Source organism: Nesoenas mayeri (genome assembly GCF_963082525.1).
Source record: "Nesoenas mayeri genome assembly, chromosome: 5".
Taxonomy (NCBI): domain Eukaryota; kingdom Metazoa; phylum Chordata; class Aves; order Columbiformes; family Columbidae; genus Nesoenas; species Nesoenas mayeri.
In genome coordinates, this window is record NC_137548.1 from 51998573 (window position 1) to 52023387 (window position 24815).

Below are 24815 nucleotides of genomic sequence, written 5' to 3' on the forward strand. Positions count from 1 at the left end.
TTTGGTTTTGTTTTTTTTCCTAAGCTGCCATTCACCAAATGCTGGTTGTCTGCTCTCCTAAGTTCAGGGCCTTTAAGATGTCGCAGCTGCGTGCCCCAAATCAATAGCCCCTTTCTAATATCCTGCCTCTATACTGTAGGAGAGCTCTCAGCCATTTCAGTGCCGGCTGTATTTTCTGTTGGAAACAATGTAGGAGCACGTATAGGGGTAGGTTGCAAATCCTTGCTTTCCTTAGGAAGAGCCTCTTTTCTGTGGAGCGAGGGGATGCTGCAGTGCACTGGGGGTGGTAGCGGGTGGGGAGCTGGCGGGCGCCTCATTGGCTGGGCATGACATCACCGGCAAGGGCCGGGATTGGCGACGTGCGTATTTTATCTGTGTTGGGGTTTTGCTTTGGTCAAGCTCATATTTGGTGTTTGTATCTCACAAGCTGACAAATAAAAATATGATTACAGAAAATGCCCCGTGGCAAACCTTATTATGGCTTCAGAGATAACAGATAATGCCAATTACTGCACAGGGCAGTGGTGACATTGAGAGGAAATCCCCTGCGGTAATGAGCAGCAAGATGATTATTTCATTTTATTTTTATTTTGGTTGGATTTCATTTTGTATTTTTTTTCCCAAGTATGCACAAGAGGGGGCTAAGGCAGGTTCCTTATGAATATTGATAAATGACAATTATGAGGGCTCTTTCTCCTTTCATTGCCTGGGGCTGTGCCTGCTTGTGTACGCACAAGGCTCTTGCTGAAGTGTGTCTGTGTGTGCATGCGTAGGCATGGGAGTGTGTGACTTAGAGGGCTGAGGCAATGAATAAGAGCTTTGTTTGACTTTGCCTTGTGTTCTTCCCGTTAGTGCGGGGGGAGGAAGACTCCTTATAAAATAATGCTTCGAGATTTCACAGCGGTTGTGCCAAAATCTCTGGTATATTCCTGCAGACAGGAGCTGCAGAGCACTGTCAGTAAAGGAAGCATGCTTTTAGGGGAAAACCTGGGATGTCTTCAAGAAACAGAGAGAGCTGAAGAATGCCAGGTTGCCATGTTCTGTCAGATAGTGCTACCCTCCTAGTGACTGCTACTCTGCCTTGCTTCATTTATAAGGAGCATGCTATAGTCTTCTGCAAGGATGGTCTGTGAAACACTTAAGATTGCAGCAACTGGACAGTATGAAATGATAACTGAAGCCCTCCAAATGTGAAACTGGTCTAGAAATTGTGAAATTTCATAAGATTGGTTTCTGGTGGTTTTTTTTATTTTTTTTGGTCCTTGTGTCTCTAGGTTATCAAGTTTTCTTTCAGACCATTAGAAGTGAGGAATGTACTTTTTTGCCCTGTCGAGAGCTGAGATTCACCCATCATTGCCTGAATCCAGGAGATTCAGATCTGTGACTGAGACTCACTCCAAAACAGTGAGGGATTTTCAGATTTCCATTGTACAGGGAACTGGAGAAAACCCGTCAGGTACGGTGGCTGCAGTGCCAAAGATAAAGTTAACAGCTCAGATAAAGTCAGACAACATGTATTTTTGTAAGTTTACTTCTTTATACAAGCCACTGGAAACTCAAAAATGGCATAGTCTTATTGTAAGCATAACCAGGTAACATTCTCTGGCAAGTACAGCAGTGGTGATCAAAACTGACAGTCTGTTCTGTCTTTGAAATACGTGACTATTTTTTGAGGCAATGTTGGTAAGGGAGAGCAATATATTTTAATAAATCAGTGGAAATAATTGTTAAAAAGCAAGCAAGGTTTTATGCATGCAATCTCTTTTCCAGGTTTCCTGATATGTTTATAGATGTTTTCCTTTTTCCTTGCTATAATTATATTTACTTGTTCTGCACATTTCTGTGAAAATTTGCTAAATTTGAGCATAGCCACAATGACTTTAAACAAAGGTTCTTCTGTAGGTAGACTCAAGTTACACATTCAGATCTGATCTGCAGAAGCAAGAGAAAATAAGATGAAAAGCTTTTTCTGCTCAAGAAAATTAAAAATATTGCTTCTCATACTATCAATTATTACTGATGAATTATTTGCATCACATCAGGCACTTTTAAGAGGCACACTGAAGAACAATTATTCTGTGGTCTGGCCCTTCTGGGAGTTTGGGGTCAGTAAGAAAAGCATTTGCAAAGTAGCCAACAATTTGATTAGTACAAATGACCTGCAACTACTGCAATTAGGAGGTTTCTTGGGTTAGAAATCTGTGACCTACAATGAGTTGTCATAGAAACTGATATGAACGTTTCAGCTCAAAAATCACTTTAAAATAATGGGATAGTTCATCATGTCGTGCCTGCTGACATAGCTCCTTTGAATCCAAGATCTGGAGTCTGTCACTACACCAAAAATCTTCTGCTAACCTTGGGTGACAGGGAGAGAATGTTTTACTTCTTTTTTTATGTTTGCTGCAATTGCCTGCAGTACAGATACAGGGATATTCCCAGAGTAGGAGGATGGACTAGAAAGGCAACGGAGGGAGCTAGAGGAGCTGTCTGAATAGCATCACTGCGAGCAAGCAGAAAGCGTGGCACATGTGTAAGTGGGAAACTGGAACATGTTAATCTATATGTGTGCCTTTCATCTTCTATGCACCACCTCCAACATCTGTGCCCATTTCCATAGGACCTCTCTCTGGACCCATTTTGTGCTGCAAGGGAATTGTAAAGCCTTTGTTGTAATCTGTAATAGAGGGATGCTGTGGAGAGTCTGACAATGTGTGCTTCCACTGTCATGGCTTGTTTAATGGCTCCCTTTCACTCACACGCTCTCCCTTCAAAAACATGCCAGTGCAGGCTCCTGGAACTAACTTCTTGTTCCGTTCTCTTGGCTGAGGAGCTCTGGGCAGCCTGTGGCCACTCTGAATGAGGCTTGCACTGACTTCTTCTGCAGTGCTGCATTTCATATTCTTTCTCAGCATATGGAGAGTTTGCTGTGTTTGTCACTAAAGAAGCTGCTTGCTTCTCTTCTGATTTTCCACCCACGTGATAAAGCCCCTACAGCTTTAAAGCCTTTAGAACAACAAAAGGGTAACGAGTCCTCTGTTCACCTGCAGAGAGAGGAGTTGATGTGGTCATATAAGACACGGAGAGTTAGAGAGATCAGCTGGAATGAGACCAAATTAAATGCATTTACTCTGCAATGTTCCATTAATGCCAAGTAATTACCACATACAGTGGGATTTTCATTTTGTTTTGTTTCATTTTGGCACAAGAGACTTCTTTCCAAATATGAATGCATGAGGCTGTCCGGGCTGCTGGGCTCTTAGGTAAATTATAACAGGCCTTCCCTATTCCCATATGTTCCTCTCCCTTCCCTCTGGCATTTGAAAAGCTGGCAATACAAAGATGGGAAATGCAAATGCAGAGAGGAAGGCTCATTCCCAGTGGCAGTGGTGCTGGTTCCGCCACTCTGGTGCAGATTCTTGGCATGACTTCTGTCCCCAGAAGTGGTCCAAAGATGGATAGCAGAGGAAAATTCCAGCTAGAGTAAAATTTTCATTGGGGCATAAAATTCTCTTGTGTTTGAATGTGCAAGCACTGCCCAATCCCACTGGCACCCGGGTATCTGAAAGGAATGCTGCTACAGTACAAAGAAAATACCCAGGCTCTGCCATGAAATTCCTGTGCTAGCCATCCATACTGGGCACTAGGGCCATTTTGAAAGAGGGATGGAGAAGGGTCAGAGAGATGCAAAACTTCCGTATGACAGTTCTTGTATTTTAGGACCCAGGTAGCAATAAAATTAACAGTTCTCAACAGAGTCCACACTCTCCTCAGTGGGCTATAGTGAAGAGCTGATACTTTCTCTTGGTTTATTTTAGTGAGCATCTGGAGGGCAAAAAAGAAAGAAAAACTTCAAGGTCTGTTGCCAATCCAGATTTCCTTTCACACATACTGTCCCAGTCCTGTGAATCCCCAGATCTCAACTTAAGGCTTTCAAAATGCTCTCTGGGAGGTGGATCAGGACCTCTGCCTAAAGACCTACAGCAGCCCATGTAGGCTGATCATTCATGGAACAGCATTGCACAGCACAGTGCTCCACATTTGGAATGTGGATGATTGCACCCCCTTTTTCCTCTCTCTCTTGCAGTGGCTCTCTACAAAAAACCTGATTATATTTCCCACCTTATGAGAAACTCATTTTCCCACTTGATCCTGCTAAAATTCCAGGCCTAAAACTGTCTGTGTTGTGGAGTCCACCTGATGGAAAGGCAGAATGAAATGGGTAGAAAGAGACTTCTTTCCACCAGTAAATACTGTACTCATTTTCATTCTCCAGCATCCAGGCTGGATAAACCCTTGTGGACATCCTGTGCTTAGGTCATGCTATGCCTTGAACATTCCTTCGAGTTTTCTTCTCTCTCAAAAAAGTACACAATTTTAGGATAAGCAAAGAATTTCAGGTTTTAGGTACAAAAGACACATGTCAGCAGTATGCCTGGTATAGACTGAACATGTATGAATAATATCAGCCAGTGCACAAACAGCACAACAGGTGCAGGCAGCACCACCCTCAGCTTCTACACCATGTATCTGTTCAGCAGTCAGCTAGAAGCAGTCACCCAGGCTGAAAAACAACCATAACCGCTGAAAAACTACACGCAGTAGAAGGACATGCACTCAGCCGTAGCTGTGGGTAGGTTTCTGGTTTCACAGCATCAAACAAGCACTGTTCACTTCACAGGCAGCTGTTACTTGCCACTGAGCCCTAGTCTTCAGACAGGAGAACTTCAGCGCATCTCCCCAGGTGGATGAGGTCTTCCCAGCACCCCGTTAATGAAACCAGTTGCAAGATGAGAACTGTCCAGGATGTCTGCTGGAGGAAAGATTAAATCACACACTACTGTCTCATTAGTGTCTAGCTACCCTAGCTTGTGTTAGGACTGTGGGCTCTTCACTCCGTTTTACTGCTGGGGCTGGAGGATGTTCGGATTTGGCACATGTTGACAATCTTGCCTTTGTCAAGGACTGCTGTCCTTGGTGATTGCATTCAGGGACTCTTTTCATGGCCATTAACCGGTCATTCACTGCCTCTAGGATGTTTCTTTGTCACTCATCTCCTGCTTTTCTGTCAAGTAGCTATTACTATCTTCATAGTTATTGTATGGCTAATAAGTCTTCTGTCTCCAGTTACCTCAAAATTTTGATTTCTATGAGAAAGGTAGATTTGATAAAGCACCTTTGGCTTTGTCAGATGACAATATGTACGTATTCTGAATCATGCTGCTCTTTTATCTACTGGATTGTTTGCCTATGGTTAACAAGGCCACTTTAACACACAGAGTTCATCATCTTTATTCAAGATTGGAGACCAAATTTTATGCTTTTTAAAAAGTGAGGGGAAAGGAATTGTAGGACTCAGTGATAAGGGACATGACCAGTACCTGCTTTGAATGTGTGCTATTTTGCTGAAAGTCTCCTTTGCAAGTATCTGTTACACTTTCCAGGTGTCCTATTACAGTGTGCTCTGGTTTTACATAGAATTCATCTGCATTATTTACAAATTGTCTCTAACTGATCATCCCAGACTTCTCTTCAGATTAGAGGAGATAATTTCCAAGACATTATCATGCCTCTCATGTTTCTTTGAGAGGGTAGAGACTGACCTCCTCTAGAATGGTATAGAGATAGAATTACACTTGTATGAAGTGTGCTAGAGAAATGTTCTGAGAAGTGAAGAGGGAATGGCATGGAGATAAAGCTGCCTTCCATTATGGGTGTCACTGGGCTAGGCTATCCTGACACTGGTTCTTTTGTGGAGTTCGGTTTCTGGTCAGGGTAACTGGTTTCAGTGAACCATTGTTGTGAAAGGATGTTTTTTGCCTGACACTCACACATGTTACCAGCTTGCCATTTCCAATGGGTTTGTGCTCTGAGTGGCCACCGAAGCTGGTCGTTTTGCCTGCAAGGTTTAAGTACTTCTATTTGGAGCTTTTGTTAGCAAGACATCGAAGACTCATTTTGCCTACTCATAAGCAAAAACAATAAAAGAGCTGCTTCTTTAGTCTGCCTAAAGTGCTTCTCATCTCTGTGACTCTTCAAGAGTTGCAAATAAAAAGAAAGAAAAGCAAAGTTGTCACAAATTTTGTGCAAGATTTTTGTCTTTGGGTATAAAATCAAGTAAATGTAATACTTGTACAAAAGGACTTGAATACTAAGAAGCAGACACAGGTGCACAGTGGTGTTCGCTGAGGGTAACGGAGATTAGCAAATTAGTCAATGTATTAGACATTTGATTTAAAGTGGGAGTTTCCATCTTGAAGATCATGGCTGCCTGACTCTTCCATGTTGTCAAATAATAAGAAAATTGAATTTTGATGGAAAGGAGAGAATTCTCTATCTTCCTTCCTGCTGCTGGCACCCTCAGTTATTAGCAGTGCTGGGCTGAAGGGATTTCTCCATCAGAGCTAATTACCCAAAATTATTTCAAAGCTATATGACTATGTAAACAACTCCTAATAGGGGCTTTTTGCAGTAGCATTTACACCGAGGATGTTTTATTCTTTAGATACTACTCATTTTGTTTCCTGTTGTTGACGGAATATACTGATGGTGTTGCCTCCTACCCTAAGGAGCTGGCATATGTTGGAGTATATCAGCCCTGAATCCAAGCTGAAATTCTCCCCTGACCTATTTCCCTCAGTCATTCCCTCAGATTGTGGTGGTATCACTGGAAGTTGAAGATGTTCATTTCCAGTTAGGGCACTTCAGGCTCCAGCCTTGCATTCATCAGGAGTGAGCATTTGGGATACAGTCAGGAGTAGTGCAAATAGTGGGGCTGGGATATGTGTGTTCTCCTGCCTGGGACACACAAAAAAACCCCTAACATCGATTAATATATAATAGGTTGCAGGATATGCTGGATAAAGTACAAGTTTTGGAGTGGAAAAGCTGTCGTGGATAATTTAACTCACATTTTGATCTTCTCTTTACAGCCACAGGGACTTAAAACCAGAAAACCTACTGCTGGATGAAAAGAACAACATTCGGATAGCAGACTTCGGGATGGCATCGCTGCAGGTTGGGGACAGCTTGTTAGAAACCAGTTGCGGGTGAGTGTCTCAGAACATATTGCAAAAATCAATGATAGATTCCAGACATAAAAGTTGTCAATAGTAAGAGTTTCAATAAAGACCTGCTGACTTACACCGTGCATTGTTATTTCCCAGCAAGAAAATAAATTGATACGATGCAAGTAGTGTATAAGATAGCTAAACTAAGTTTTTTTAAGTGCTTCACAGTGAAAAGCAGGCCTCTGTAGGTGTCGCATGTGGATATAAAAATCAATGCTTTCAGGTTTGGATGCATCTGCATATGTACTGGCCATATAGTTTTTGGGAACTGAAAGCAGTGGTATTGGCTGTTTTATGAATAGGCTATAAAAATATTAAGGAGTGAAAAAAAACCCCAAATCTAGGAGTTCTGAAAGGGCATTTGCATGTCCTGATTAGGCTGCCTGCTTGCAGCTCTTCCTGTTCATGCTCCACGATGTTTCGTTTCGGCTTACATGCAGAAATGACAGGGAGTCAGCAGGGTCCTTTGCAATTAGAAGCAGGACATGAATGCAGATACAAAGAGACTGGAGGAATATCGAAGGGGCAATCTAAAACCAATTCTGTGACAATCTAGTTGCCAGCAAGGACTTCCTAGAAAATCCAGGGGAGACAGAAATAAGGCCAACAGCTGAGCAAAGCCCAGGTGCCTGGCCAGGGACAGAACGTGCTCTCCAGGGGCAATGCCCTCTCATCACCGTCACCCTTCAGGCCACCCCTGGACTGTGCCTCCCCGCTCCCCCCCATAGCTATGGCTCGATGCGGTGTTGGCTGTGCAGGGGCTGCCGCAGTGAGCTGTGGCAAGGGCAGCAGCTGCACTGAGCTGCTGCAACCTGGCACCGCTACGCCAGCTTTTAGTTGTGTCTGAATCTGTTATAACAGCGAGCTCAGCAACTGCAGTTGCAGTCAGTACCAGCAGATTTCCAGCTCCTCATGTACAGACCTGCTCTTCCTGGCCTTTGGTTGTGTGAATATGATGACTCCAGCCCAGTCCCATGCTCAGCTGGTTATAGTCCATGTTTATTCAGTCTGTGCTCTGAGCCAAGGCAATTCAGGGTAGGTATGGAACCATTGTGGTTCCCCGTACAACCCAGCCACTGCCTGTCAGTACTGAGCTGTACAGCTCTGCTTTCCAAGTCAGGAATAATGGATAGCAAAATTATTTGAAGTTCAGGGCATGATTGAATGCTGGTTGATGAGTTCACTGAGACCTACCCGTTCCTTCCTGTCCATGTCAAGTCAAGATTTGACCTCTTAATAGCACAGATGAAAAGCAAGGAGCTATGAGTCTACATATCTATTGCTTGCAGCTGCTGGCAAACCTCCCCTCTAGATTAGGAAATGAAGTCCTCCCTGCAGTTACCATAAAGCCTCTAGACTCTTTAAGATAAAATTTATCCCCTCCTGTCCCTGAAAAAAAACAGAGGAAGTATAAAAAACAACCCAGTCCCACATTGCCCCATAGGATTTTTCAAACTCCTCGGGAACCTCTCAGTAGGGTTCTGTTCTTGTTAGCTCTGGGCTCTATCATCCAGGTCTAGAGTCTCAAAGACAGACTTGCTTTCCATAAGTTGTGCTGGAATTCAAACCTTCATGCTTCAAGCAGAGCCAGCCCCCATATTGTGGCCTTAAAACACACTAATAAAGAAATCAATGGAACGGAAGAGACATGCCTGTAATAAACAGAACACAGCAGCAACACTATGATCTCCTGCCTTGCGGATGCATTTTAAGTGTGGTGCCAATCACTAGGCCTCCGTGTGAGCTATTACACCACTTCATTAATTCTCCTGGCATGGAGCCCAGCATGGCTGGTACTGGTGTCTTGTGATCTCTCTGGTTTGGAGGGTGAAAGGAGGAAGGAAGGAATATATAACATTACGCCACACTGTTCACAGAGAAAGGCAATCCAGTTATGACTCCCTTTTCCTCAGAGCACACACCATAACCAACCTTAGAGCTTTTCAAGTCAACAGTTTTACCTACCCTTGTAGTTGGTACTTTCAGCCAGCATAAAAAGGAAGAAAATAGAGTGAGTCATGGCTGAGATACTGAGCTTTAATGAGATGCTCCTCCATGCACCCAGAAGTTAATTTCCAGAATGGTTTTATCTGTGCTGTGAACACTGATAATGAGATGAAACTGTAACATTTCCACTGACAGTCAGGCAAGGAGTCTCCAGGTATTTCTGTCAGTCAGAGTGGGAGGATCAGATGAAGTTGAGCCGTGTGATGCAGCTAACTTTGTCAGTCCAGCAGAGCAGTTAGAGTGTGGTCAAAAGTTCTTTGCTCTCACAAGTGAACTGCTAAATTTAGTCCAAAGTTTGGGTAAGCTTTAGGTCACCACAGAGCCTTGACTGGCCTCATGAACGTAAATATGTAGCCTGACATATGCTGTTATTGCATACCTCAAAGTCTGTGCTTTCTGGGAGCTACTACTTAGATGTGCATGCTTTTCTGTCGTACTGGTAGCCACCCGGACAAAAAAATAATAGTTCAATCTATTCGTGTTTATGTAAGAGAAGAAGGTAAGGATGAACCTTCTGTTTCATTGACATAATTTGTCACTGACAGACTGCACATTGGGCCTTGATTGTAATGAATTCCCATTACTAGAAACGTATTTTATGCAAATGCTGTGTATACACAACACAGGGGAATAAGCCGTAGTGTTAAACTATAAGGGAGCTGTTTGTAGGGTCTGCAGGAATAATTCTGCTTATTGTAGAAATTGCACAGCAAGACAGTCTCATGAAGAGATGGTCCTCAAAATGCCAAAGTAACACAGTAAGTCTCTGCATTCCTCCAGGAGCAGGGGAGGTTTGTGAGCAAACAGCAGACAGGGGAGGAAGCAGAAGATGTGATAGGATGCTGCTTATGTTATTTCAGATGTCTTCGGCTCTTCCTTGTCTTTACCCAGCCAGGCAATGGTATGCAGAGACTTTCCCTGTCTCTTTTCACAGCGATTCTTCCCAGCATGCTGCCTTGCAGTGTTTCAGAGTGGTAGATACTGTCCAATCCATCCTGAATTGTCACTAGGCAAGAAGAGTGAGTCAAGTTAAACCTCAGGGCTGAGACCCAGCTGATCTGAGCTTGATTTCTGTCTCTACTGAAGGTATTCAGGGTGGTCTTGGACAAGATGCATTACATTTCTCTGCCTCAGTTCTCCATCTTGGCAAGTCATTGCAGTGCCCAGGTTGCTCTGAACATAAATTGCAGTGTGTCAGAGTCTTGGAAAAGTAGGAAGGGTTGGAGCATTCCCTGGACCTTGTTCTCTTTTCTTGAATTAAGAAGGCTTATGGCTAAAATGAAGAATGGACAGAGAATACTATTGAGATACAATTCTTGGGAGTTTGTAAAGATCTTTCCTAATTCCCCATTGCTCCGTACAGAAACCTGGCAAAGTAAAATTTTTGCCATTTCCTCACTTTGTTTCACTCATCACAGCTTCGAAACACCAAGTCCTGCTGAATATTGCTTCAAGCTGCCATGTGACTAAGAACCCACAGCAATGCTAGTCCCTGTGCTGCCTGCCCCCAAATCTCTCTATCCCAACCAAGAGCTAGGACAGAGCTGACTTGTACAAGTAGCTCACTCCAGCACCAGACCCAGTCTCTCGGAAGCAATGGGTGTGGAGACTGACACCCCTGCTGACAGCCCCACAATTCAATGACTGCAACAGTTCCCCCATGTTGGTGTCTCCATTGGGAGCCCCTGGCCTGATCCAGAAAGCTGTGTACATGTGGGAAGAGTGACGCTGATTAAATTATTGAGAGTGAGAAGAAAGCTTTGTGCCTGTTGATGGCATAATGGAGGAAAACAGCAGCTTCCAGCCCCAACACAGTCAATTCCTCTGCTCTCAGCTCTCCCTAGCAATTCCTAGCAACACTTTGCAGACCCACAGATTTGCTGAAACTATTAAAAAAAAACCCAAACCAAAACAAAAACAAAAGCCACAACCAAATCAAAACAAAAGCATGTATTCTCATTAGGACTGATTTCTGTCTCTTTTTGAGCTCAGGGTATTTATAACAACCAATGTACTGTGTTAGAAATGCTAGCAGAGATCATCTAGCTCCTGGTTCCCTTACATCTGTATTTGGTGTATCATCACACCTGTGATGAGCAGGCAATTCAGAAGAGTGATATTCAGTTGCCATACATCTCAGTGTCCCAAGAACCGTTTCTGATTTTAGTGACAAGACATGATGTTGCACATATTCTTTCTCCTTTTTAATAAATCTGTGCATGTTGTCTAAAACATACGCGAGTATCCTATATCCAGTTATTGTTAGGGTTGCAAATTTAGACTCTTAAAATTGAAATGCCAGAATCAGTACTTTTTACCACATCTCATCAAGTGCTTTCATTCCCAGCACTCCATTCCCATCTCCTTCCCTGATCTGCGCTCTAGCCTTACCGAATTCTCTACGTCATTTCTGCTCCATATTTGGCCCCAAATCACAGATCCTCTTCTCTTTTCAACTAGGTTCCAGCTCTAGTTTCCCCTACCTGTTTGTCTCAGTCAGTTGCTGTCAGTCCTGTGTCTGTTTCCTGTTGATTTTGCACTCACTTTGTTTTAAAGTTTGGTACCTTGTGATAACCCCAGCTATAGCAGCTCATAGTTTCTGGTTCAGGTAGAAAAATTGTTCTGTGGAGTGTTACCAGTGCAGGTAGAATTTTGATTCTGATGCTCTACACCAGGACTGTCAAACTCATTTTCACCAGGGACCACATCAGAATTGCAGTTGCCTTCAAAGGGCCAAATGTAACTTTAGGACTGTACAAGTGTAACGACTCCTACTTTGTACAGTCCTAAAGTTATATCCAGCTCTTTGAAGGCAATTGCAAGTCTGATGTGGCCCCCAGTGAAAATGAGTTTTACACCCCTGCTCTAGAGAGTTACTGCTAGTAAATGGAAACTGCAGTTTTCTAGTAGAAGATTGAGTAAATTTATCTAGAGAATACAAACAAATATTAAAGTTTTTCTTTTGCAGTTGAGGATACTAAACATTTTCCTTTTTTTTATGGGAAAAAAACATTTAATTTAGATTAGACTTAGAGGAAATGTTTCAGCCCATACACAACATGCATGCACCCACAAAGATGAAACCAGTGTGGCACAGATGAAATGCATAGAAAATTGTTGTTAGATTAACAGTAAATCATAGGGAGCTTAAAGTGAGGATTGTAAAGGGAAATATCAAACAACTTAAGAACCATTAATTCTACCCTTGCTTATAACACATCCTAAGTTATGTTGAAAGAGCTTTAAGTCTGCAAAATCAAGCACTGAGAATTTAAAATGTGCTGCTCTTCAGATTGTAAGTATAACATTAACTTAGCTCATGCACATTAGGATGTGGCCATTAATTATGAGCATGTACATGTTTTTTTGAACAAGTCTTTTCCTCATTTGGTGTTTGGATGGTGTTGATTTTTAATCATCATTTGTTTTATGGATCCATTCCTAATTTCTGCTCACTGCATTCAAGTTTTGCTATGAATGCTAGGTAGGATTTTCATCATAGTATCTTAAGTTTGCAAATATGAATTATACTGTTTTCATATTACATTTGTAACATTGATCTGGTTATCTCCATTTATATGAGGACACATGATTCTGCAAAATGAAACTCAAAATTGTCAGCCAGTTTTGAATGTGCAGGTGGGTACTCTGGGGCCTAATATCTCAGAATACTCGGTGCTTGATTACAGCCCTTTACTTGGACAGCAGAATGCCTACTGGCTTCAGCTGCTACTCCACGTGCTTAGAGATACTGTAAATCAAACTTTCGGATGTGTCACACTGTGATTTTGAAAACTAGGGGACCTGCAACTCATAATTACCTGTGAACGTCTCAGTTTAAGGCACCTGTTCATTTTCTTGCACAGAAGGATTCTGTGGCAAGGGCAGAGAAAGAGTTTGATTCTCAAGTGTGTCAGTCAGCTGCCTCTAGCACGAGCCTTTTCCTTCAGGACATTAAACTTCCCTCACATTGCTACAGACCTTCCAACTTCGGCCACAAGTAAAACAGAGGTGTTGGGACAGAAACTAATGCAATGTCTCACCATGACTTTCCTGCAGAGTACTATATAGCCTCTTCAAGCTTTATTTTAGCAATCCTTAATGTTTTAGTGCTTAACTTTGCAACCTTTATGTCCTTTTAATACAGGCTTCTGTTTATTTTTTAAATTAAGATCTCTTAAAGGTTCGAAGTCTTAATAATTTGAACTGATACAGTAATTAATGAACTGATTTGCAGATTCTCCCAAAAATGTAATTGTGCTCGAGGAGTAAACAGATGTAAGATGGTTGAGGGCTAGATGCTGAGTTTTCTTTATATAAAGTTAAATGACTGAGTTAAAGCTTTAAATGGCAAAATAGTGCTCAGCCTTAACTCCAGCTACTACCTTAATTACAGCCTTACCTACAGCTACTGCCTTCACTGCAGCCTTAACTGCTGCTGCTGGAACCATTTCTTCAGTCTCTCCTGGTCTTACTTTTCTGTGTGATCTGTGGCTGTTGCTTTCTCCACTCAGGATGTTCTAACATATGTACTTCCCCTGAAGAATTCCCTTCATCTATTTTTCTACTCCTCTGACATTCCCCGTCATCTCAGCCCTTTGCTTACCCAGCACAGGGGAAAGCATAAGCAACCTTTTGCACTGATGTGTAGCTTTCTGTCTCTGAAATCCAGCTTGGAGATGGTGGTTAACAGGAGGGGAAGAAGGGGCTCTACCCCCTGAGCAACAGCAAGACCAGCTAGACAGGGGAAGACTTCAGTGCACCTGTACCACCTCCTGGATCAGGCTAACTTCATGCATAAGAAAAACAGAGGAAAGGGGACTTCTTGTTCCTCCCTTTCTGCAGAAACTCTGCCTCTAGCTGTGAGGCCTAAAGAATGGCACCCAGATAAGCTTTTCTTCTTCCCCAAATAATACAATCTTAAGGCACGGGACCAAAGGACCCAGGCATGGATGCTCATCTTTGATGGGACCTGGGAACACATCAGGCAGTGTAACAGGTGATTTGTCACACTGTGGAGTAGGATCACACAGCTTTTCCTCTGCTTCTTGATCAACCAACTGCTTCTCTAGAAAAGCAGTCACTGTATATTCCCAGATAAACCATACACAGGCAGCTGATTCGTGTGTGCACAGTGCAGGTCTCTCTTACATAATGAGACCTGTAGGTCACAGGCACATCATATCTGCACTGAAGATAGGCCGTGGTTGTCTCAGATCTACTGTAGCTGTGCTGTATCTTGATGTGCACAAATCAAGAACTACTTTCTAGTTTCTCAGATGAAATTCAGGATAGATACATCAAGGATATATATGTTTATTTCTGAATGCCAGACTTACCTGTTCAGGGCTGTCCTGGATTTCACCAGTGGACTCTGGCTTATTTCCTCTAGTTAGAATTCCATGTAGATGCTTTGCTAAGGTCCCCCAAGGTCCTTAAGACTACTGAGTTCTGGAGTCATGGCTGTGAATGACCATTCAGGGAGCCCTTCCTGCCCAGGCAGACTAGCCTGGGAAAATCCACACCACCCTTGAAATAAACACTGCCAACATTGGTGCTTTTTTTGCAGCAGTACCCGCAGGCAGCAAATGCTTCTTGATCTTGCCGAGTGATACACTTATTTGTTATCATGGGCAGACTGTGACTTTTGCTGCACAGAGATGTAGGTGAACTGTGAGGAGATAGCCTAGGGGAAGAGGCAGGAAATGTTGCTCTTGACACACATGTATTGAGTAATTAGTGATAAAAGCCAAAGAAATATTCATTACTCTGTAGAAAGATAAATAGATTTTTGATGAAATTCGAGTTTTCTCTTTAAAGCAGTTGAAGTTGCTCTGTGAGTGGCAGCATGGAAGTGAGTTTTCTATGGATTCTGGCTGGCCAGAGGACCTGTTTTAGAGCTGTTAGCCAAGATAATGCTGCAGCTATCTAGTGAGTGTGTGCTGGCAAGAATTCAGAATGGCTATGTCAGAAAACTGTGCTCTCTGGGCAGTTGCAGTGCAGCTGTTGAATGATCAAATCAATCCACCTCGTTCAAAAGATTTATTATAGCATTTTCTCCACCCATTCTCCTAGTTTTTAGCACAATTTCAGTGGTGCCTTGTAAAACATCTAGCAGACTTCACTGCACTCCAGCTGACTTCACAAATGTAAATTCTGTAAGTGTATTTGCTAGTAGGTACATAAATAGGTGGTATGTACCTATGCTGCGAGTCCCCCAAATCAGCCCCTGCTTAGTCAAGAAGCAACAATTTTATTAACATTACTGACTGTTTTAGCTTTATTTCATCATAGTTGCTGTTACGCTCTTCGTTTCTATAGAAGCTTTCGCCTTAAAAGGTTAAAACTTAATTCAAATCCCAGTGAATTCAGTCATACAAACTTTTGTGAGATATGAAAGCTGTAGACTCAGAAGAGTAGACTCATGGAGACGTTCTGGTGACCTTTTTCCAACTGGCCAGCTGCAGCTTTTAAAAACGTTAGATAACCTTGTCCATGTCCTTATGGCTGCCAGTGACAGGACCGCCAAGAGAGCCCACATAGTCTTTCCTACCCACTAGGCACAAGTCTAGTCTTTTTGGTCTCCCAAGGGCCAACTCTAGCCAGCTCTCTGAGGAAAGGCTCTGATTTTCATTATTTGTTTTGACACTCAAACGAGGTTTTTAAAATCCAGTCTAAATTAGGACACTTGGGATCACTACTGAGCAGACAGACCTGGTCAGAGTACCTGTGATAACATCTTAAATGGAGGAATGGGGGGTATTAAATATAGTACTAAACTTCTGAATTCTACCTTTCCTAAAATTTGTGAGGAATCAACTGCATTTTTCTCCCTCGCTTAAGTTTTGCTGCCAAGGTAGCTGCAGTCCCAAGCGTACCCTGTGTTCATTATCATGGTCTGCCAAAGGCTGTGATACCAAATCAGAGCATTGCACACGCACATGATGATATTTTGCCATGAGATAAGTGTAGTGTATATGGAAATTCGGTTAATGGACTGTCTCAGTGGGCATTAATGTAGCATCCTAGCATAAAGCTAACCTCACCTCACTGTGTCACTATTTTGCTCATTACTTTGTGAGACAGGTATTGCCCAGCCATGATTGCGCTTGTCACAAGAAACAAATGCACAAATGAAGACAGGCTCAGGGGCTGCTGGGAGGTGTCAGTATAAACAATGGCATGATTTGCACACTGGTCTCAGACAGTGTGCATCCCTTTTACTTGTCAAGTTACTTTAATGATGGCTATAAAATAAATAGCTGTGGCTATAATCTTTAGGAATTAAAATGATTACCTGGCAACTTGAAGTAATTAACTATTCTCAGCCAGGAATCAAACAGGAGATATATGGGTAGAAGGATGTGAAAAGAATATATTAACTCAGTAGGTAACAGTACTATTGTCCATACATTTTAGTTTTTTAAAAGAAAAAAAATTGCATGTTGAAATCATGTACGGTCAGTTTTTATGACTGCTAGAGCAATTGAGAGCAATCTTAGCAGAAAAAATGCAAGACGTGGTATAGGGCTGCATGTGTTTGGTCTGAAAATACTCTTCTGTCTGTTTTCTTCTAAAGGTTATCAAGTGTGCGCCTTCCTTCTAATTAGATACAAGGCCAAATTGAAGGGTGGGATTAGAGGGCTGGAATTCTACATAGTCACAGAATGTACCTCCTCTTCTCTTCCTTCCTCACTTCTGAGAAATTCATAGTAGGGCCACAGAATTTTGAACTATGCTAGTTCTTTACCATTAATTTCCTGGAAATGTGTTCTCGCTGAAGTAACAAAAAAAGTGCTGGTTTTAGACACTTGCATTCTGTGGAATCATGATTCTGTGAAACAAAGTGGAAATGCACATAGTCCATAAATACCAGGCTGTTACATGCTCATTTGATTGTATTTTGTGTTCCAGATCACCACATTATGCTTGCCCTGAAGTAATCCGGGTAAGTTGGTTAACATTAGAGCGTATAAATATATTTTTTCAAGTGTCACTTCTTGCAAATATGCTGACAAACCCTCTGTACAGGAAATCTGTCCAAGGCATTGGAAAAGACATGAAGAACGTAGCTACAGTTTTGTTTGGCTCGGTCCCGAGTCAAGCCACACCAACTCTATGAGGGAAATGATCGTGTGCTATTGTCACAGTACCCTTTGTGCCACACGATCAGCCAGAAATACAGTAGCCTCGTTTAACTTGATCTTCCCACCCAGGGGATGCAGTCCCATACACTTTCCTGTCTCTGATGTAGCTGTCATTGGAGCAGAAGAACCGGGATTGGCTGTCAGTAGTGCTGGTCTCCATTAAATGATACAAACCATCCTTTCCCTGTAGTCTCCCTTTGTCCCCTGAAAATAAGTATCCAAGATTTCAGTGGCCAAGATCCCCCTCTTTTAAAGCATAGCTATGATGTAAAGACAAGCGGGAGGTGTACAGAAGAGACTGTCCAGACAATACTCTGAGTTTGCAAATGATGTGCCTGGTGACAAGCTACCTGAAGAACCAGGAAGATAAAAACACCTGCTTGATATCTTTATTGCAGCTCTGACACTGTGTAAGTGCCAGATCTAATCATTTGTGAGTTGTCAGCCATTCCTGCCCTGCTCCCTACTTCTGGGCCCATTCTCACAGATCCCAGAGAAGGCTGTAAACTGATGTTCATAAAAATTCAATTAATGGGCAGTGTCATGGCCTCCTAGTTGGGAAGCAGGTGGCTGAACTGAAATATGGGATTTCGCATTTTTCCCTCTCTTGTTCTTCAAGGATAATTAATACATTTACTGGTGAGCAGTGTTTTGAACTTCTATGTCATTGCTGCACAGGGAGAAAAATATGATGGAAGGAAAGCAGACGTCTGGAGCTGTGGAGTCATTTTATTTGCGTTGCTAGTGGTGAGTCATCTTCCTTGTGCTGTCCTTTAAAAAGAAAAGAAAAATCCGAAAATGCTTCTGTATGTAATGGTGATTCTATTGACATCATGTACAGATGGGTTTTTTTTAGTTCCCCTATTTTTGTATCTCTCAGTTGCATCCTTTCCTCTTATTTCTACATCAGTCCCAAAGGAAAAGCATGAGGAATATTTCACTGCTTCTTTGAAATGCTGCTGCCCTTCACAGGAGAGCATAGACAAGCATCAAAAACTTGTCTCCATAAATGCTCATTGCTGCCTTGCGATATTGCAGCACATTTTTTAATCTGGAAAGGATGTGCAGGGTTACAGCTCCATGATACATAGAGTGTCAAATACATTGTCCTTCACAGGATAAAAACATGGCTAAGTTTGGAAAGAGTTCGATTTTTCTGCTATATGTATATATGTTTTTCAGTAGGTACATGCATACGTTAACTGCAGTGTTTTATCAAGAGAAGATTTGAGTGCAACAATTTTGTTTCATGCAAGTATTGAGTTACATTCTAATTTGGTACTCTTAGGAATATAAAGCTGAACCAGTAGTACAAAGTTTAAATTGGTTTCCATCTGGCTCAGTAATACTTTCTTTAGTATTCAAGATGTGATATCTTGTAACTTACACTTCCTTAGATCAAAGTTTCAGTTCTCTGTGGAGTTTATTCTGATTTGCAGTGGTAATGTAATGCTACTGAACATAGAACAATTGGATATCCAGCTGAAGGCGGATAGGCTTGGCATTTGTTATCAGTTTCCATAGTATAGTACAGGAGAATATGGTTTATAATTATATAAGCATATATGATGTGCAGATTGAATCATGTATATGAGAATAGATTTTATGTGCATGTTAAGGTTTTTATATCTAGAATGGTTCAGATAATGTGTTCTATTTTGACAAAAGCACTTGTACACTGTACAATCAGAGATAGATTCTGCATATTGTTTTTGTTTAAAATACTTGAAAAATTGAAAATATTTTTGTTTAAAAACGTATGCCGATAATTTTTAATGGCCCGTATCAATATACCTTGAAGTGATCTCAGTGTAATGCTTTAATTCATCTTAACCGATCTTACTCTTTTTTTCTTTTTAGTCATTACAATTCACTCATGTCTTTTAAGTTTTTCAGTTTGTATCTTGATGTTGCAAGGGAAAAAATTTAACTTTCTTACTGGATAGCACCTGGTCATCTATTGCTCCTGAGGAGCTATTTTCATGGCTGATAAAACATAACTGTATAATGAGTTCTTAATAGAACTTCTTGAATTTGTAAAAATAGATGAGAGAATGTTTCAAAATGGTTAGGATTTGTAGGAATGGACTTCTCATTTTCAGAGGGATTCTCTGCCACACTTTGGTGTCTCTGTTGCTGCATGTTCATCTGTTCCTACGTATATACATGAGGCTGCAGAATGATTGAAATGAGTCTATTATTGACAGATGGTGCAGAGCTCTCCAGTTAATTATGTCAGGATAAATCCTACAAAAACTCCCAAGCTATAATAGCAGGTGGTAGTGACAAAAGAGCGACAAAAGAGCTGTAGTTGTTACATTCAGGAAATGCCACAAAGCAGCCTTGCTGACTTCATTGGGGCTTAAATTGTGTTAGCCAAAGTACTGAACTATCAGAGGTGATTTTCCTTTAAGTCTGGAAGGTTAAGGAAAGAAGTAGGTAACTGGGGAGATTGGTTGCAGAAGACAGGGAAGCTCTCTCTTCAAGGCTGCTTGAATGAACAAGCAACAGTAAATAGCACCCAGTAGCGCTTGCTGTCCAGCTTTCTGAGGCTGCTGTAAATGGAGATGTTGGTTGCTGCAAACCATGGACACAGAATTGCTTGTACAGATGCAATACTCACTGTAGTAAGAGCAGTGCCAAAACTGACAACTTAAAAGATTCATTATCACAGCAGCTGACAGCTTGGAGCTTCCCACCAACCGTCTTGGAAATCAAGGCAGCTCAGCACCTACTAGAATTAGGCAGTGAAAGAAGGAAGTGAGAATATCTAGGAAGGTGCAGACTTGCTATAAAAGCTTCAGTCGGTGGAGTTACATCCTAAAGATTTCAACTTTTTTTCCTTTTTGTCCTTGCAGCTAGGATATGTCTTTTGCAGTTTTTTGTAGCAAGCTGATGATCTATTCAAAATGTAATTTCAGCTAAAAAAACTTGAAGCCACTCATATAAGTGAGTTACAGTAGGGAAGCAATAGGAACTGATGACCTGACCACAGCATGGGAACCGGATAGAGTATATTAAACAGGTAGAATGTCTGCTGCTTCCAAAGGCCAGTGTTGCGGCTGTACCATTTCACTGCTCCATCAGAAAGATGATGTTCTTTACTGAAAGACTCTGAAATGCTGTTCACCTCCTTTTCAATGTCTGCAGTAAATGTGTCTCAGGAAGATTAAAAATAAGAGACAGTAAACATTGCTGCTGTGAAAGTATGCCCAGGAGGAATACCAGCAGATCAAACACTTGAGCTGAACTTAAGTGAATCCATGCATCTTTGGTGAATTTGCCTGGAAAGGCAATTTCATATTTTGTATTATGTTTTATACTGGTAGGCATTTTCTAATTAAAGGTCTAATAAAAAAACTCTGTCCTCAGTTTTGTTTCCTGTGTTGGAGAAAATACAGCAGCGCTAAGAAATTATTTATTTTCAATGTATAAAAAGGGGTTTTTAGTTATTACAGTAATTCATGATGAACTGATTTCCTCTCTTCCATTCTCTCACCATGTTTATCCTTTTCTCCATTTGCTATCTCCAATTCCCTTTTGCTCATCTTTCCCATCCACCACTCTGTCACATCCATGCAGGGTGCCCTGCCTTTCGATGACGACAACTTGCGGCAACTGCTGGAGAAGGTGAAACGTGGAGTGTTCCACATGCCACATTTTATCCCCCCGGACTGTCAGAACCTTTTGCGGGGGATGATTGAAGTGGATGCCTCGAAACGTCTCACGGTAAGAAGGCATTTGCTGCGAGTCGTGTGAGCAAGGCTTCATTTGTCACCTTGTTGCAATTATGGTTGAATAAGTAAGGTAACTTGCTGACTTACTGTCACTCCCGTGTGTTTCCTCCTGAGCAAAGAATGAGTGGAGTTGGTGGAGTCTTTGGGAAAACGTTAGTTACCCTCTCTTTTGAACCATGATGGCAGATTACCTTTGTGTCTCTTCTCTAACCTCAGAATTCTCCTTCATATGCAACAGTGGGCATTTTGAAGAAATCCCTCATAATGTCATCACAGTGCTACTGACCAATTAGCACATTTCAGAGTCCACCTGAGTTGTCTGGCTCTTCTGGCTGGTACAGCAGTTTGTCAGGGATATGATATAATTGTTTGAAGGTCAAAACTGTTAGGAGTGTTATTTGATGCTTTGCTATTAAACGGAGTATGCTTTTCCTACATTTCTGACAAAAGCAATGGCTTCTCACTTCACACCACACAACCTGCATTGTATTCTATCTATCCTGCATATGCTCTGCATTATCCTCCAGCAGCCTTACGAGCAAGTGTCTTCTAGTCTGCTCTTCTATCTTGTGCCCTGTGGTCCTGAGCACAAATAGGCCCACAGTGTTGAGCTCCTGGCATTCAGCACTGAGTCTTTGCACCAAGGATACATCCGTCATAAGGCTGAGCACTGTGTAGTGGTTGTATCCTTCATTAACACTGTGACAATGTTTAGGGGAATTAAAAAAATTAGCAATTGAAATAATTTTGAAAATTAAGATTGCCTTCTTGTCAGTGGAGGCTTCTGCCTTTATGGGTACATTGCCCTTGTAAATCCTATTGTCAGGCTCTGGTGATGATTTTATACAGATTTACTAAGCTCACAGATTCTGAGTGGGAGTATATATAAAGAAATGTAAATTTAAAACTCCTCTTGGTTCTTCAGTCTGCTAAAATATTTATAAATAAACTCTCAGATCAGTACTTGACCCCTCTGCTGAGATTGCTAACAACAGCATCAGTCTGTGCCAGCTGTGATGTTGCTTTTCGGATGCAAACACCTGTCTGCTAAGAGGTGAACTGAAACTCCAAAACTCCCTTCACAACTCTCCTTACAATATTACCTGGCAGCTGCAGCTGTTTTTTTCTTCATTCAGTACAAAACCAGGTCATGCTCTATTTAGTGACATAGGTGAAAAGTTCTTCATGCTATTACTAGTATCCCTACTTCTACAAACCCAGTAGCCATCATGTTTGCAGGACATAAGTACCACTGATTGGAAAAACAAACAAACAAACAAACAAAAAAAGCACTTTGAAAGGCCTTTTTTTAAACAGACTTTTAAAGAAATAAAGAATATTTGTCCAATTTTATTCATAGAAAGAACACTGCAGAGGTTAGGGCTGTACCCTGAAACACGAGACAAGTGTGCTTCATGATCAAGAAAGTCAGTGAGTCCCTGTCTAGCTTAATTTATTTTCCATGATGTAAACATAACAGATTTTCTGGGTTTTTTTGTGGGTTTGGTTTGGGGCTTTTGTTGGGGGGGGGAGGGCGGAGGGCGGTGTTTGTGGGGTTTTTTGTTTGTTTTGATTTTGTTTCATTTTGTCTCAAAGATCTTAGCGCTGGTAGTTTGAGTATGTCAGGGAGCAGAACATCAGATACTAGATCTTCTTCAAATTCTTCTGAGTTTTCACATAGAGCATAGTCCCTAAATGTTTTGAATTGTACAATAGCGCAGAGAATGCACATGCATAAGAGAGAAAACAGTTAAGTTAAATCAAGGTCCCAGAGAGACACACATGCACCCCTCTACTTTTCTTGATCAAAATGAAGCTCTTATTTCCTTAGGGTAGAAAGAAAAACAGATTGGATAGTTATTGACAAACACTAACCAGTGAATTGTGGATAAGAATTTCAAATAAAACATATTCAAGAGCTGAGAGCTGGGAGGGAAAAATTACAGCTCTTTGTTATTAGTTGCAATCTTATTTTCATTATTTTAGGATATCTTGGTTTGCTGTCAGTGCTGCTGTCACACTTCCCTTTCTATGCTGTTAGCATGCTGGTGGCTTGCATTACCAGGCAGAAGGGAGCTCTTTGTTTGCTGCACAGGAGCTGGGAATATATAGTCCATTTTGAGGAGAAATGCGAATTCTATTTTAGCCATGTCCTGTGAAAAAGCATATAAATATGGGTTTATCTGGAAGCCTCTATTCCTAGAAAATATCTCACTTGAATCAATTCGATATTTATACAAAGATCAGAGTGAAGTTGTGGCTTGGGTACAGTAAGTACAGATGTAGCTCTTAACATTACGGATCATTTGCTCAATGTCTCACTGGTGAATTCAGCAGAAAAATATAGTAAAATGTAAGGTCACTAGAATAATTTTCTTTCATTTTTCCCTTCCCCTCTCTGTTTTGTTCTTTTTTGTCATTTGTATCTCTTTTCATCCAACTGCATTTCCCTCCATGCAGTAGTTGCCATTTCACAGCACACCCACACCTTCCCCGGTCCATCTGTTAAAATGATCAACAAAACCAGAACCAGCATTCACGTTTAACTGTCATCATTCGGCTTCAGTATTAGAGCTTGAGAGGACTAATGGAGAGGAGAGTACTCAGAATTATTGTTGCTAGCCCTTTCCTGCCTTAAGAAATAGGCATTACCTTTCTTTGTATACAATTAATGTATGGAAAAAAAGGGTTTATTATGTCTCAGTGGAATATAAACAAGGCTCTTAGGGACATGGTTTAGTGCTAGAATTAGGTTATGGTTAGACTCAATGATCCTAAGGGTCTCTTCCAACTGCAGTGATTCTATCATTCTGTAATATTGTTCATGCTTGCCATATATTACGTAGCCTCAAGTATGGTTAGTGGGACATCCATGACACGTCGCCTATACTGGGCCTGTTTTATTAAACGTGCTTTAAAATAAAGGAATTTATGGTTTTCTTTCAGTAGACTGCAACAGTTGATCCTAGCTGCTGGTCATTATATTTCTGACCACCCATGTTCAGGAAAGATGAAATCAAAGGAGGAGCACTAAGGTGGTCAGCATTTGAGAGTGTGAATAGCACAGCCTGAAAGACTTCCATTTAGTCTACACAGATGATGTCTAAGAAAGCTTGTATTAGTTGTCTGCATATTCATTAGAGGTAATTACCAGAGAGAAAAGGATTATTTAAAGTAAAGGAAGATGTTGGCACAAAAACAATTGTCTGTCAAATGGCCTTACATGAAAGCAGGCTAGAAATTAAAAGCATTGTAGCCATATTAGTGGAGTTCTGGTATAGCTTTCTAGTAGGAATAGTGTCAGGAGGGAAAAGTGAACTAGTTTAAGCTTGAGAAGGTTTATGGAAGAGAATGAGCGCTCTCGGTGCCTGCAGTACTGCAGCATGAGGTTTCTTTTAGATATATGCTCTTCAGTAAGTGGAGGTTTTTTTTCCCCTGGAGGTTTCAAATGATTCAGCATCTGTACAGCAGAGAATTGCAGCTCCTGTAGTGGAATCCATTTGCATTCTCAGCTGATATTTTCTTCTAGAGAAACACAAAGGCAAAAGGGGCAAACTAAGGGTCTTTTGATCCGCTTTCTTTTTAAAGTTGGATGAGCATTATTGAAACTTTGTCTGTAGAGCAAAGTGGATCAGAGCAGATATTGCAGAATAAGCTATTCTGCTTAAGCTGTTATTGTTCCAGTGTTGACATTTTATTCTAGAGTAGAATGACTTGTCTTCCATGTTGGGTGTCCACATAGTCTGAAATACTTGTCTCTGAATGTTATCCAACTTCAGTTACGCACATTCTCAGAATCTCCTCTCTGCCGTCAGTTTAGTTCTGTTTTTTCTTGGGACTAACATATGCTAATG

The 24815-nt window shown here is 41.4% G+C and overlaps 1 protein-coding gene across 2 annotated transcripts in view; it reads left to right on the top strand.

Moving 5' to 3' along the window:
- The window catches only part of BRSK2 (BR serine/threonine kinase 2), a 313267-nt gene that overhangs the window by 225233 nt on the left and 63219 nt on the right, over window positions 1–24815 (top strand). For both annotated transcript variants that reach the window (XM_080346138.1, XM_080346139.1), the window contains exons 5-8: window positions 6933–7049; window positions 16992–17025; window positions 17903–17971; window positions 20807–20953. In XM_080346138.1, coding sequence (XP_080202264.1) covers window positions 6933–7049; window positions 16992–17025; window positions 17903–17971; window positions 20807–20953 — 367 coding nt within the window. The remainder of the gene's footprint in view (window positions 1–6932; window positions 7050–16991; window positions 17026–17902; window positions 17972–20806; window positions 20954–24815) is intronic.